The following is a 13,574-nucleotide window of genomic DNA, read 5'->3' as shown; positions in this document are numbered from 1 at the left end:
TGCTGGCTGATTCTGTTTAGGGTTTGTTTGCTATTGTCAAGGCCACTGTTGATTGATCGGACTGCACCAACGGAGCCCTGGTGAAGCAGGTAACCTGAATTTTATTAGTCATTATTTCGGTATTTGGCTCATATTCCAATTTTCTACCACACAAATGGAAATTGGCTATCAAGTACTTTTGCTGTACTGTACAAATCCTAAACTAGCTAATATTCTAAATGTTAGAAGGAAAAAGTTCAAATATTTATCATTAGCTATCTCAGTAATGGATCTAAAAGTCTCATTTTCGCTGGTGGTTGAGTGGTGATTGAAGAGACTGCTGCCGTCAGTCAGCGTTTACAACAGTTCTACAAGCCCACCTTGACTAATCGACTAGTCTGACTAGATAAATCCACTAGATAAATGAGTGAAAAACAAATCAAGTTGTAAAACTCCACAATCATTTGGTATATTTGGTATTTAAATTGATTAGATTTCCCAGTTAAAAGCAGCTGTACCATTTTTGCTACATAAGAAAAACATGATCACCAATCAAAGACATCTAGGGTTCCCGGAAGGAGACGGGGCAGCCTGGAATGCCCTCGTAGGCCTGTTGGCTCCACAACCCGACCCGGAAAGATGATGGGTGGATACTGTCTCTTTATATGCCAGTTTAATAGAAAGAAAAATATACTTTTGTATTCGTATACTATAACTTTGTTCAAGACCGTTTTATTTTGATTGTTTAATAGCCTATATATTGACTTGTCATTAAAAAATGATTCAAAATCAGTGGTAAAGCAAGTAATGCTGGCAAGATTTGTGAGAAAGATTTTATTTTGACAATTACATAATTTATCCCCTGGTATTGTACATATATACAGATTACATTATAAGTATAATGAAGTCGGTAGGCAATACTACATTCATGTACATTATCTTTAAGCTCTATAGCTATTAAACTACATTGTTTAATTATCGTCCCTGATTCCACTAACTAAAAATGAGTGTGTGTGCAAGCCCGTCTGATCAGGCTAAAGTCACACGTTGTCCAGCTTTAAATGTGGATGAATTAAGAGATTTTCCATCTTCTACACGGTCGAAGGCTTCATACCTAAAAAATAAATAAATACAAAAGATGAATTTGACAGTTAACTCATGGTATGTTTATCATAAAATAGACCTGGTATCCTCACACTCACAGTTTTGTGTATCTGCTGCAGTCGGCCTTACTGAGAGACGGTCTCGTCACAGCCAAAGCGGAGTTGACGTGAGCCCGACGCAGCAGCAGGCCCGGCTGGCTGGAGACCGAAAGCAGGCGCACACGGGCCTCCTGTAGGCAAAGAACACGAGTAATCATGCACCCGGTAGCAATCTGACAACGCTGCTCAATACAACTGCCATGAGCAGAGAAGTATAGAGGGAACTAGATGTAGGTGTGTGTAACTGAGCAGCAAAGACTTAAAGCCTTTAGCTTGCACAACCAACAGATACTTCATGTCGTCACCTACGTTGGCTCTCCTGTAGTTGTTTTTGATGCTGTTAACGTCTTGTTGTAGGCGATCCAGCTGCTCCGGGCCGAGCTCGTTGTACCCGCTCTGAAGGGAGGACATGTAGGCAGGGGTGAGCGAGCGTCCAGCCTCCCGGGCCGATGCCCTTGTTAAGTCGTGGGTCAAGGAGTTCGGTCCAGAGACGCAACGAGAGTTCTGTCATTGGAGAGGAGAGAAAAGGGAACCGCTGAAAAGCACTGCACCATTTGGCATAACTGAGTGTGATGTTCACTACTTCAACCAGATGTGTGACAGTTTAATTTGCATCATTACAACCCAAACACTTCTACAAAGTGTCCTTCTAATGTTTATTATTTATATTTCTGTACGGTATTATGACATTTGTTTCAGCTAACCTTTTTCTATCACACTTATTTTTATGTTTTTTTTCCCTTGCAAAATATTTAGAGCTGCATGAATTGTGTGTTCCTAACCTGTAGCAGGTTTACCAGATACAGATATTGTTTCATCTCTGTAGGATGGAAAGTAAATGAGCGTATTTCCCCAAAATGTTGTACTATTCCATAAGTCTCAGCTTGGCAAACATATTCCACAATAAAATGTGTGAAACTTTTATTGAATCATTAAATGTTCACCGGCACTCACCGGCCCTGAAGTCGGTAAACTCTCTGACTCGAATGAGCTTCCGAAGTAGATTCTCCAAACATTCCCATAATGTGGTCCGTCTTCTGCTTGGAGATCACTGGGCTCCAGGAGAATCATTGACTGGTCCAGCCCCACACCTGGGTCCCCCTCCCCAACTGAATCATCTGAGCCGCTGCTGTTGTTTGGGAAGATCATGGAGGACAGGCTCATGTCGCTGTCAGAGCCGGAGGTCAGCTCCTGATTATCAGAAGGAAACGTGTTAAGATTTAAAAGTACACAAGGCTTTGTTCTCAAAGACTTATGGACCAGCCATAAGTAGATCTGCTACTCATTTCATTTGCTTTGAGAAACAAAAACAAAACATGGCTGCTTCACCAACCATGGTGAACCACCATGACTCGTCACCTACATGTGTCGTGCCAGTGTGCATGCTGTTGTGGACGGCTTCTAGCTGTGCATTGTACAGCAGGGCCTTCAGGTCTGCCCCGGTGAACTGCTCCGTCGCCGCTGCCAGCTGCTCAAGGTCCACGTCGGCGGCCAGGGCCACGCCGGCGCTCAGAGCCTTCAGGATCTCTGCACGAGCTTCCTGGAAATGGAACGGTTGGATTTACCGACGAGGTCACACCTTGAATGATCGCTACATTTCTTACCAGTTATCCCGCCTCAATTCTACTGGTATTTTGTTACAAAACGATTGATTATAGGGGGTTGACTTCATTACACAGACCAGGTCAGGAGGGGGGCAGTACAGGGACTTGTCCAGGCGTCCAGGCCTCAGCAGCGCCGGGTCAATCAGATCTGGACGGCTTGTTGCTGCAAGCACATACACACCTACAAGTGCAAACATGTTGGAATATTATCGATTCAACTCAAAGCAATAGTTTGTCATTTTGAGAAACAATTTTACTCTATAACCGAAGTGAGGGAAATGTATTGTACATCGTGGTAATTATATGCATATTGTGTAAATACTGCAGTTACGGTCATCTACATTTTTTTTGGGCCACAATAATAGTGCAAATGTAATAATGTGACCCCCTACTGAACAAGTAGATTTTCTTGCCAAGAGTTGGATGAGATGACAGATATCACTCTCATATCTGTTTGATAACTATGAAGCTGCAGGCCTGAGATGCTTATTTTAGCATAAAGACCAGAAACAGCGCTACCCAAAACCAGCCTAATCAGCCCACGGACCTCTCCAAAGCCCCCCGTGGGCAGCTATGAGTGGTATCGATCTTCTTATCTAACTCGATCTTAACTATAAGAAAGCACAATTGACGAAAATCTCATGAGTGCAGCACTGATCAGTAAACTATGCCATTAGAATCGGTTTCCTTGGCACTTTTAAGTGGATTGTCATACAGACAGAAGTCACCGACCCTGCAGTCCCTCCACCCCGTCCAGCTGGGTGAGGAGCTGGTTCACCACGCGGTCTGTTACACCTGTGCTGTCGTGGCCCCTTCGTGGAGCCAGAGAATCAAACTCATCGAAGAAAAGAATGCATGGCTTGGCAGCTTGCGCCCTGGAGAAAAGAGAGGAAAATATGTGAATCACTGTTAGCGGAGCTTAAAATTATTTTAACTTTCATGTTGTAATTAGCTAATTGCTGGATTTGTGACGATAGGGACCATGTTGACTAACCTCTGGAAGACGTCACGGACTCCCTGCTCACTAGCTCCAATGTACTTGCTGAGGAGTTCAGGTCCCTAGAGAGAGGTTCATATCCCGTGTCAGTGGAAATTCAAGTGGCTCTGATTAAGAAAGACTGGAGCCGAAGCCCAGTCTACCTTGATGCTGATAAAGTTCATTCCACTGTCTTTGGCCACGGCTCTGGCCAGCAGGGTCTTCCCTGTGCCAGGAGCTCCATACAGCAATATTCCTGAGCGATGGCGAATTGGAAGATTGGAGAACAGGATTGGATACTGCAACACACCAAGGACTCACAATAAACGACTGGATTTACACGTTCTGTGATTTATACTTACTACACTTAAGACGGTCATAACTCGTATTAAGACTCGTACATAAAAGTGTTTCTAGCCTGAAGGCCTCAATTTCCATGACCTGCTACTAAGTCTGAAGACTATGAGAGCTGATCAAATAAAAAACATCAAATTGTGAGTTTTATAATTGTATAATTGTGAGAGTTGTTTTTTTTTATTAATGTACGTAAAATGGAAATTAAATCATTTATCACCCCTTTCCATCGGAAATATTGTAATTAAAGGAAACAGTTTTTGCATTTATTGTTCTGAATACAACAAAATGGTATGGATAAAAGCTTTAAATTGAATAAGAATAAATGAAGATGAAATTAGATGTATTATAATTGGTAATAAATGATGAAAGCATCGTTTACTTGTTATATTCTATTTCCCTTCTGTACGACACAGCGGTGCTTCCATCTGACTGAACCCCCCCCCGCTTATGTCTGTGATTTGTCATGCTGACACCGACCTTAGCAGGGAGCAGTATGGTGTCCATTAGCTGCTGTCGCACTTCTCTCAGCCCCCCCACCCTCTCCAGACCAACTCCACTTGGGGTGTGGAGGTCTACGCCCCACAGCGAGGGGGGCGTGAATCCCTTCAGTGCCTGCACAAAGTCCCTCTGCGACAGACACACACCTGAGAGCACAAACCGATGATGGGAGAGTTGCAAAATGAACTACCATTAGTTACATTAGAGACATTAGGCAAAGGACTGGAAATCAACTTCAAATAAACATGGAATGAGTTGTATGATTTGAGAGTAACCAAAATCTTTGGTACCCTGGTCACTGTGTCCTGCTTGTACAGTATTGGCATGGATGGCGCGCTCCAACAGTAGTAATAGGTCTTGTGGCGTGTATCCCTCTGTCTCTTTGGCAACATCTGCCAGGTTTAGAGTCTGTAAGGTCTCACCAAATGTGCTTTTTTTTCTAAGTATCAGCCGGTGCAGGATTTCAGCTCTCTGAGCCTATAAACAACAACAAACAAGAAGCCGTCACTTTTTGTTTTGTGTGTGTGTGGATATTTGTGCTTGTATTTGTGTGTTGACCTGGTCTGATGGCTGGATGTGTACAAAGCCCTGGATGAAATGGGACCCCTGCATCTCGGTCAGGGAGGGGTGGAGGGAATGCTCGCTCTGGCTGGTGATGATCAGACACACCAGACTGCCGTGAACCAGCACCTCATCCACAGCATCCATCAGACCTGCAGCCACAAACAGACGACAGCGAATCAGCTAGGCCTGGAATAATTACGAGACCTACCTGTGAAAACACATGACCATAGGCGCCCCGCCCGCACAAATAAACATTAAGAATGAATGATTTACTCTGCGCAATGTGCTGTTGCAGCAGCGCCTCAGCACCATGCTCATGCTCTGGTGAGGTCGGTCCCCCGGACAAATGGTCCAGGTCATCAAGTAGGACAACGGACGGCTGCTTCCACTCGGCCTGTTCAAAAATATCCTGCAGCGTCTGTCTCACTGTCTCTGCCCTTTTGCCTGAGAAGGAAGAAGAAAAAAAAGACACACACACACACACACACAATTTCTAGGATATATTCAACTACATTTCTTTGATACACAGAATGTACACATAAATGTATAAAATATCAACCTTGTAGTTTTTTGCAGTCCAGCAGCTCAACATGCGCATCCAGATCCTCTCTAGCTTTTCTACAGAGGGCTTGGGATAGAGTGCTCTTTCCACTCCCCTGTGGGCATATAAAATAACATAGTATATGTTATATAAAACAATAGTTAGGGGTAGACATAGTAAATAACGTGTGCTGTGTCTGATTAATTCAACAACCTGCATCAACACTTCAAAATTATTAAATATTTTAATTTGCTCTCTGTAAACTGTAGAAATATAAATTTCACCGTGATGGTTAAATTAACAGATACCTTAGCACCAGTGATGAGAAGAGCTCCTCCCTGGAGTCCCCGTCCAGTTGTACCAAGCTCCCTTGAGAGGGGACTACCCAGCAGGCTGTGGGAGATGAAGTCAAATCCAGTCCTACTAAGCTCATCAATCCCACTGAGGATTGATGAGATGAAGAGAAAAGGGAAATCTGAAAAAGATCCTTGTTTAAACCACCCATGCACTCACAAAACGCTACCTGCTTACCCTAGAATATCAAGTGAGGGAAGTTCCGGTTTGGGAGTTAGAGTTGTAGAATTCCCAGCTGGGAATGTCGCTGGCTCTCTGTCAACCTGTAGGTGACGCACAGTGTGAGTTTATGAACCCAGAAGTTTTGAGGCATCACGTTTTTCACCGGCATGAAACTATACAGAACTAAAACTGCATGCAGAAATCTGTTTTTATTACAGAACATAAACAATTAAGATTGATGCTTGTACCTGTATGTTTTCCTTCAGGATAACCGCTGATGCGAGTGAAAACAGCTGGTCTGGAGGATCACTCTTTGGTTCCGGTTTAAGTATAGTTAAGGCAAACTCTAACATTGCTATAAATAAAAAATAAAGATGGGAAAATAGTGAATGCAGCTATTTGTATTTTCATTTGAATGTGTGCATTGTATTGAGTTTTAGACTAAGTAGATCTTTATACAAAAGTGCCTTTGGTGGATTTACAATAAGTTGTATAAGAAGAGAACAAATCACCATCCGTTCCATGTAGCAGAATGGTGCCAGACCGCGCAGTCAGACAGGCTAATGGTTCATGGCTCTGAGTGTGTAGCCAACCGAGGAAAGCTGTCTTGATCTCGTCGTCGTCCTCCTCAAGCTGGAGAGAAATAGTCAAATATCACATGAACAGAAGGGAGAGAAGTAGATTGGATTATATGACTTTTTAAGGACCAATAGTTTAATAGATCAAATGAAAAATGAAATCTAATTCCATACTGTAATCTCATATGGTTACATCAGCACTCACCAGTGGTGTAAGAGGCTGCAGACAAATAGCGGAGGCCACTTTGATCGTTGATATGACAGGCTTAATTCGAACCATTGAATGTTGGATGATATTCAACCTCATGGCCAGGGGCTGTGGGATCTGAAAATCACAATAACTACATCACATACGACAGTACAAAGAAGCACAGGACGGAGCTACAGCTCATCGTTGGTTGATGTGGACAGATGAACAGTGACCAAACTTACCCATACTCTTCCACTGTGGATCTCTCCCCTGCTGTGGCTGCTTTTCTTGCACGTCAGCTTCTCACTGTCATGGCACACCACCCTGACCACTGTAGCTTCCTCTTCTTTCACCTCCTCTCCTGCAGCAACTTTATCCAGACCTGCATTCTTCTTTTTCTCCATAGCCAGCTTGGCTCTGTCCCTTGATTCTTTAGGAGAGACAACTTTGGAGAGCAGACCATAAGTCACTGGTGACTGGTCTCCGGTTGGTCCAACCCTCGGCTCATGGCTCCAAGGAAACAAATGAATAACAGCGGTTGAGATTTGGCTTATAGTGCAGCGGGAGTCTGGAGGTGCACCGCACACTCTGTAAATAGAGTCATTGAAGAGGAAAGGGATGTCAGGTAGAGGTGGTAGCCTGTTCACTGGATCATAAGAACCTTTTATCAAATAACGTAGCATGCTCTTCAGGTCAGCTATACCCCCCCATTGGTGGATTTGAGGGACAGGAGTGGTATTTTCCAATGATGGTCCTGAGGAGTTCGAAAGATCCGTATTTTGCTGTTTCTTGCTGTTTCGCACTGGAGAACCACTGAGGGGGCCGATTCTAGTGCGGCTCTTCGGAGAGACAACTAGTTCTGTGAACTGCTCCAAGCGACCATACGGTACAGAGGGGGAAAGTGATGCTGCAAGTTAAGAACAGATCATAATGGGTTATGAATTCTAATCACCAGTAACGAGCAATATATGAAATGTAAACAAGAGGAGCTGAAAAAAATTTAAAAAACTTTAAGAAGTAGGCTTAACTAGTTGAAACCACGTCATGTTTGAATTATTTACTAACAAAAAATTGTAATTATTTGATTAACTCTGACCTATTTGGATGTAGATTGCAGTGTGGCCGTCCACCCAGACAGGAAACACGGCATCTTGAAAAACAACTCTGATCTGATCCAATAGCTGCTGCTCCAGAGCAGCACTGTGGAGCTCCTGGGGATGTCAGTCACAAAAACCAGAGAATGTAATATGGATTTATGGTTTAAACCATTTACAAATACAGCGAAATTCTCCCCACGATGACATGAATGTTACTGATTAAGTCAATATGTCAACCCACCAAGATTTCCCAGTCATCAGATGACAGTGGCTCCACAAACACTCGATGCACTGATGAGACCTGGTGATGTGGTCTCAGGAAGCCCTAAGTAAAATGAAACCACAACTCGGTCACAAACCACCACAAAGAAAGACGGCCAGCACATGTCATGCAGCGATTACGGTCAAATTCCAGTGGGAAACAATGTCAAGCTGCACCTGCTCTCCGTCTCTAAGGCCAAGCTTTTCGCCCATCTGTCGACAGAGCTCCACGTCATGGCCGTCCAGGCTGCAGGAGCTTCTGTTTTGAGTCCAGCTGAGGAACACTGGAGATCCATCACCCCAGGACAACTCCAAAGCCTGGTTCTGAACACAGACGCACAACGTTTTTGCTGTTATATTTTTTTGATTCTAGTGTATAGAAGTAACCACCCAGCCAAACAAAAAAGTAGTAAGGCCTGTGCATTGATCATGCAAACTCTCTTATATACCCGCAGCAACATCGTCTGAAAGTTTTATGGATTTTGTCAGCTGTAAATTGAGCCCAGTGAAACTGGAAACAGGATATAAAACTATGCAGGAACTTATAACCGTATTTAGCCACTCTCCATTGAAAAGGTTTTGTCACCACCAAGTGAGAATGCAAGGAAACTACTGGCTACTAAATTCTTCTGTCTGACACAACTATCTAATACGCATGTATTTATATATTCAATCTCTGAAATATGTCTCAGAAGATGTCTTCGCCAGAACATTTCATGTGTCACTAAAAAGCTTTATGCACGTGAGCCTGTGGCTTTAATTAACTTAGCTTCGATTCATTATTAAAGTAACCTAACGGTAAGCTTCGGTATCATGAATTCAGTAACATCAAATGAATATATATTGGTCCGAAATAACGGGCACGCGTTCACTCATGTTTGTTTTGCTTGAACAACGTCCCAACAAACGAAACATCCTGTAACGTTACTGCTAGCTTGCTAGCTGCCTGAAACTGACAGCTAACTAACTTACTTCGCTCAGGGAAAGATGTGATATCAGCTTGGAGGAGAGATGGAGGAAGCAGTTTTTTGCGTTGTTAAAAACAACAGTTACGGATTGAATGCCATGATTACTAAACATTATCTTCACATAGCTTGACAAGCTGTATCGATGTAAAACTGGTCACTTTGCTAAGGTTAAATGCGCAGCGAACAGAGCCGATCGATGTGCTCCTTGTGCCTTGCTAACGCCAGACCAAAGCAGCCAACACCGAGCACGTTTCAAAATAAGATATTATACGCGGCCACACAGTCCACGGCGTTAGTATTGGAGCGAGGAGCTATTATTTTGAAGTGTGTCAACCGGAAACGTATTTCCATAAACATGGCGGCATCTGCCAGAAACAGTTCGAGCTGTTGGGATGTCCCAGATGTTTATAAACACCACGAACAGCAGAAGATATGCATTTCTAGACCTAAATATAGAGATGGAAGAAAAGATAAAGCTGTTAAGGTAAGAATTTGCTAAATAGAAGTAGTACAGAGCACAGCTCATATGAAGCTAGGAGACACACTGCGATGTACCGTTGATACTTTACGTCGTTGGACAATAAAAACACATTGTAGTGTGGCTCATTCCAGAGTGAGTGTGTGTGTGTGTGTGTGTGTCTGTCATAATTGTCTTGTGCATCATCAGGTGTATACCATCAATTTGGAGTCTCGTTACGTGATGGTCCAAGGGGTCCCGGCCATTGGGGTGATGCCAGAGCTGGTCCAACTGTGTGCCCTGTACGGCGCTGTGGAGGAATACCGGCCGCTGGATGAGTACCCCGCGGAGGACTTCACGGAGGTCTACCTCGTCAAGTTCCAGAAACTCACCAGCGCCAGGTACACGGCGTCACTAACGCACACTAACGGTTGTTCTACTGCATATGCAAAGTTGAATAGAAGAGCTATAAACGTTGGCTTCAAACTTTCTGTTTCAGAGCTGCCAAGCGGAGAATGGATGAGAAGAGTTTTTACGGCGGCGTGCTGCATGTGTGCTACGTCCCCGAGTATGAGACCGTGGAAGACACGAGGCTGAAGCTTCAAGACCGGAGGAGATACGTCGTCAGGGCTGTTCAGAGTAAAGGTACAACTAAACATCATATATAGACTTGCACCTCAGTTTAACACCAATAACCTGATTTTATATTTACTGTCATTTTCTACTTTTAATGAAATGTTTTTTTTGTTTATAGTTGGAATGACAAATGAACATGAACCTCAACGATATATATTTTTTCTCTTATTTTGTTTCAAAGCAAGAGAAAAGAAGCAGAGGGAGGCCGTGAATGAGGAGACTACATCAAACACAGGCCCCACGTCAGAGACGGTCATTCCCAGACGTCATAAAACGTCTGACAACGACAATGCAGAGAAGACTTCAAACATCAGCCACTGTACAGACTTTCCTCCACTGCCGTTACCTCCCCGGGAATATAATTACTTCCTGCATAAAAGTCACCATGAGACTGTACCAACAGAAGACAAAATGGGGACATTGCATAATGCCATCATTGACAAAAACCAGCAGAAAGGGCACAGTTCAAGCTCCAGCCAAAGCTTACTAGGCAGTGACACAGAATGCAGACTGACCTCAAGTCAGCCGTCTGCTGTTGTCCGATTCGTCCCTAGAACCACACACTTGGAGACTCGGAAACGCAAGTTGACAGATGCAGCAGTGCACTCACCGACATATGCTGCTAGAAACAATGAGACGCTCATTGGTCCAAAGCTACCAGAACCTCCCAAAGTGGACATGGAGGATGAGTCACTAAACACAACTGTAAGCCTGATCAGGAGCACGATGAAACAGGTATCCCATAATCAGATCATTGTAATTAAACACAATAAAGATTTAGTTCTTCATTGTAGCTGTAGTTCATTGATTTGTGTCAGTAAACTCTTTGTTCTCATGGTTCTCAGGTGGAATCCGTTCCTGTCCCCAAACCAGTAGAAAAAAAGCTGAAACCCCGTCGTCGGATTTGATCTACAGTAATACGGTTCCTTATTGCTGGAATTTCTGCGTAGATTGCTGGCATTTCGTTGAAAAATGACCCTTCAAAGTGTTTCCTTTGGCAGAGGGTTTTTATTTACAAATGTTGCAATACATGTTTATTAAAGAATGTTTCTAAAATACATGAGACATCCCTTCACTTTTGCAGTTCTCGAAATACACGCTGCTCAAATGCCTCGACTCTCTGAAAACAAGTAAAAAGGGTTCAAGATCAAGAATTACTGAAGCAAGAATTAAGAAGATATTCTTGTTTTTCAAAGTATTTGATTTGTTTTTACCTTGAAGTTAGGGAGGCAAGTTCCAAAAGCTTCAAGTAAAAGATTCTCTTCTTTAACTGACTGTTCAAAGTCAGAAAAGGACAGTCTGCCATCGTGGTCACGGTCCTGCAAAATTATAAAATGTGCTTGTAGTCAGTTGTGTAGATATATTGGTGAGATATCCGCATATGAGATTTGCTTTTTGCTCAGAGGACATTTGAAGGGGTTTAAAGGTGTAAACCAACAGTGCTTTCGTCCCCTTACCATCTTCTTGAATGTGATCTCCACTAGGTCTTTGACTCCTTCGTCACGTTCCTCCTTTGTGGGCAGTCCGGGGAGGCAGTTCTTTAGCATGTGATACATCTCCTCCATGGAGACTAAGGTATCGTCGTTCAAGTCGTATACGCGGAAGCAGACTGAGCCGTCCAAAAAGAAAAGAGTTATCACCCGAATAAAAGCTTCTAGCTCAATTATTTTTATGCCACTCGGCGCACCGAGTTAGAGAACTTGCATTTTATTTTGTCATCCAAGCTCCCGCGAAGGAAAATGGACAGCCCTTCAATCCATTCTTTTGTACTGACCGAGCTATCGTTGTCTTTGTCAAATTTCCTGAACACTGGGAAACATATTCAGAAACACTCAGAAAAGTTCCAGGTTATCAATCCCAATTACATCCAAACGACTGGAGGTTATCCAAATATAAAATGTGTCGTTCCTACACTTGTGACATACACACAGCATAGATATTAATGTAGAGGGACCGACGGTACCTCTATCCATCATAATATCGTCGCTTATCCCAAAGGTGTTCTGCAGGATGCTTCTGAACTTGACTCTGTCCAGGCCCGGGGCTCCTTTTCCGGGGGAAGTCGGCTCACCCAGACGCTCGTTGTAGTCGCGGATCAGACACTCCACCTCTGCTGTATTGACTGGAACGATTCATTCAGACAGCAGCCGACACGTAACACCCTGTTTCCTACACGCGGTGTGCTGTCATTTGTTTTGTTACAGTCGCGTCGTACTCTCAAGGACCGTAACGTGTTGTCATAAAGGCTTAAAGCCGGATCCGCTGCCACAAACCGCGCCCGCTCGTTACTGACGGAAGTCTTTACAGAATTAAATATGACTTTGTTTAAGTTTCCGAGTTCGAGGCAAATACTCACAGAGCTCCACTTGTCCTGATATCGACTCGGCGAGAGTTTTGATCAACCTTTTCTTCATGGCGGACATGTTCGACATGTTTTAAGATCGGACGCGAGCGAAGGCGACGTTTGCGTGCGGTCGCTATGGCAACCGCCGGTAATGGCGTCCGGCTGAAGACTGTCAAGAGTCCCTGATTCTTTGACTATTATCAATGCAAAGTGATTCATCGCTAACCAAAAAGGTAATTCATAATTACTTAATATTAAAATTAATTAACAATAGTAATTAATAATTTCCCGAATAAGCCCCACGTCGGCTCTGGGTTTGAAAGAGATGCATAAACTGCAACGGATTAAAGCCTTAAAACGACACACCCAAAGCACTTTATTTTCATAGGGATCCACTTCCGGTCTTATTCCATCTTGAAAAACGTTAAGATCACCGTGTGTGTCACCAAGTAAATTCAGTACTCCACTGCTTGTGATGGAGGGTAGGATGCATATGTAGAACTGTTGTTTTTTATGTTAAAAAGCGATGTCAAATTTCAAGACATCTGAAATATTTTCTTTTCTTCATTTTATCTTCTGGAATTTGGATGATAAGTAATTGTAATGTACTTGTAACGTCTCACCACAAGGTGGTAGGTAATCCATTCAAAAGGGGAAAAATAAATACATGACACCTAAACATCGGAAAATTACAACTATTGGAATAATCTTAAGAAGTATTTTTTTCTGGCATCCAAAGAGGTTAAGAGGGCTGCGGGTAAAAAAACGTATATAGATGTTTACCAATTTCTTTAAATGATGCATGT

General features: G+C 43.2%; 3 protein-coding genes across 3 annotated transcripts; 1 reads left to right on the top strand and 2 right to left on the bottom strand.

Annotated features, from left to right (window-relative positions):
- Positions 1-798: 798 nt before the first annotated feature.
- Positions 799-9,567, bottom strand: pex1 (peroxisomal biogenesis factor 1). The gene is made up of 24 exons (XM_040187999.2): positions 9,336-9,567; positions 8,541-8,687; positions 8,344-8,427; positions 8,102-8,216; positions 7,248-7,912; positions 7,021-7,140; positions 6,750-6,870; positions 6,486-6,592; positions 6,253-6,338; positions 6,030-6,162; positions 5,740-5,836; positions 5,454-5,624; positions 5,175-5,329; positions 4,907-5,093; positions 4,596-4,762; positions 3,926-4,060; positions 3,780-3,844; positions 3,518-3,660; positions 2,863-2,966; positions 2,545-2,721; positions 2,136-2,372; positions 1,491-1,685; positions 1,182-1,312; positions 799-1,093 (listed from the first exon to the last, which is right to left on the bottom strand). Exons 1-24 carry the CDS (start codon positions 9,441-9,443, stop codon positions 1,009-1,011), a joined length of 3,735 nt encoding a protein of 1,244 aa, XP_040043933.2. The 5' UTR covers positions 9,444-9,567; the 3' UTR covers positions 799-1,008.
- A 46-nt stretch (positions 9,568-9,613) lies between these two features.
- rbm48 (RNA binding motif protein 48) lies at positions 9,614-11,482 on the top strand. The gene is made up of 5 exons (XM_040188032.2): positions 9,614-9,815; positions 9,999-10,189; positions 10,288-10,433; positions 10,606-11,159; positions 11,270-11,482. Exons 1-5 carry the CDS (start codon positions 9,687-9,689, stop codon positions 11,330-11,332), a joined length of 1,083 nt encoding a protein of 360 aa, XP_040043966.1. The 5' UTR covers positions 9,614-9,686; the 3' UTR covers positions 11,333-11,482.
- On the bottom strand, positions 11,413-13,154 carry clxn (calaxin). The gene is made up of 6 exons (XM_040188034.2): positions 12,781-13,154; positions 12,388-12,546; positions 12,129-12,233; positions 11,882-12,033; positions 11,639-11,743; positions 11,413-11,544 (listed from the first exon to the last, which is right to left on the bottom strand). Exons 1-6 carry the CDS (start codon positions 12,854-12,856, stop codon positions 11,497-11,499), a joined length of 645 nt encoding a protein of 214 aa, XP_040043968.1. The 5' UTR covers positions 12,857-13,154; the 3' UTR covers positions 11,413-11,496.
- Between the last annotated feature and the right edge of the window lie 420 nt (positions 13,155-13,574).

The sequence above is a fragment of the Gasterosteus aculeatus genome, chromosome 10, assembly GCF_964276395.1.
Source record: "Gasterosteus aculeatus chromosome 10, fGasAcu3.hap1.1, whole genome shotgun sequence".
In the NCBI taxonomy this organism is placed as follows: Eukaryota; Metazoa; Chordata; class Actinopteri; order Perciformes; family Gasterosteidae; genus Gasterosteus; species Gasterosteus aculeatus.
This window is presented reverse-complemented; position numbering and strand designations above follow the sequence as displayed.

Bases quoted from the DNA above. Each gene is read 5' to 3' on its own strand.
- pex1 (XM_040187999.2), bottom strand. From the start codon at position 9,443: ATGTTTAGTAATCATGGCATTCAATCCGTAACTGTTGTTTTTAACAAC. The intron at 8,428-8,540 runs GTGCAGCTTGAC...CATTTTACTTAG, and splicing joins GCCTTAGAGACGGAGAGCAG to GGCTTCCTGAGACCACATCA. The intron at 5,330-5,453 runs GTAAATCATTCA...TTGTGGCTGCAG, and splicing joins GCAACAGCACATTGCGCAGA to GTCTGATGGATGCTGTGGAT.
- rbm48 (XM_040188032.2), top strand. From the start codon at position 9,687: ATGGCGGCATCTGCCAGAAACAGTTCGAGCTGTTGGGATGTCCCAGAT. The intron at 10,434-10,605 runs GTACAACTAAAC...TTTGTTTCAAAG, and splicing joins CAGGGCTGTTCAGAGTAAAG to CAAGAGAAAAGAAGCAGAGG. The intron at 11,160-11,269 runs GTATCCCATAAT...CATGGTTCTCAG, and splicing joins TCAGGAGCACGATGAAACAG to GTGGAATCCGTTCCTGTCCC.
- clxn (XM_040188034.2), bottom strand. From the start codon at position 12,856: ATGTCGAACATGTCCGCCATGAAGAAAAGGTTGATCAAAACTCTCGCC. The intron at 12,234-12,387 runs GTACCGTCGGTC...TATGTTTCCCAG, and splicing joins CGATATTATGATGGATAGAG to TGTTCAGGAAATTTGACAAA. The intron at 11,744-11,881 runs GTAAGGGGACGA...ATAATTTTGCAG, and splicing joins AGATCACATTCAAGAAGATG to GACCGTGACCACGATGGCAG.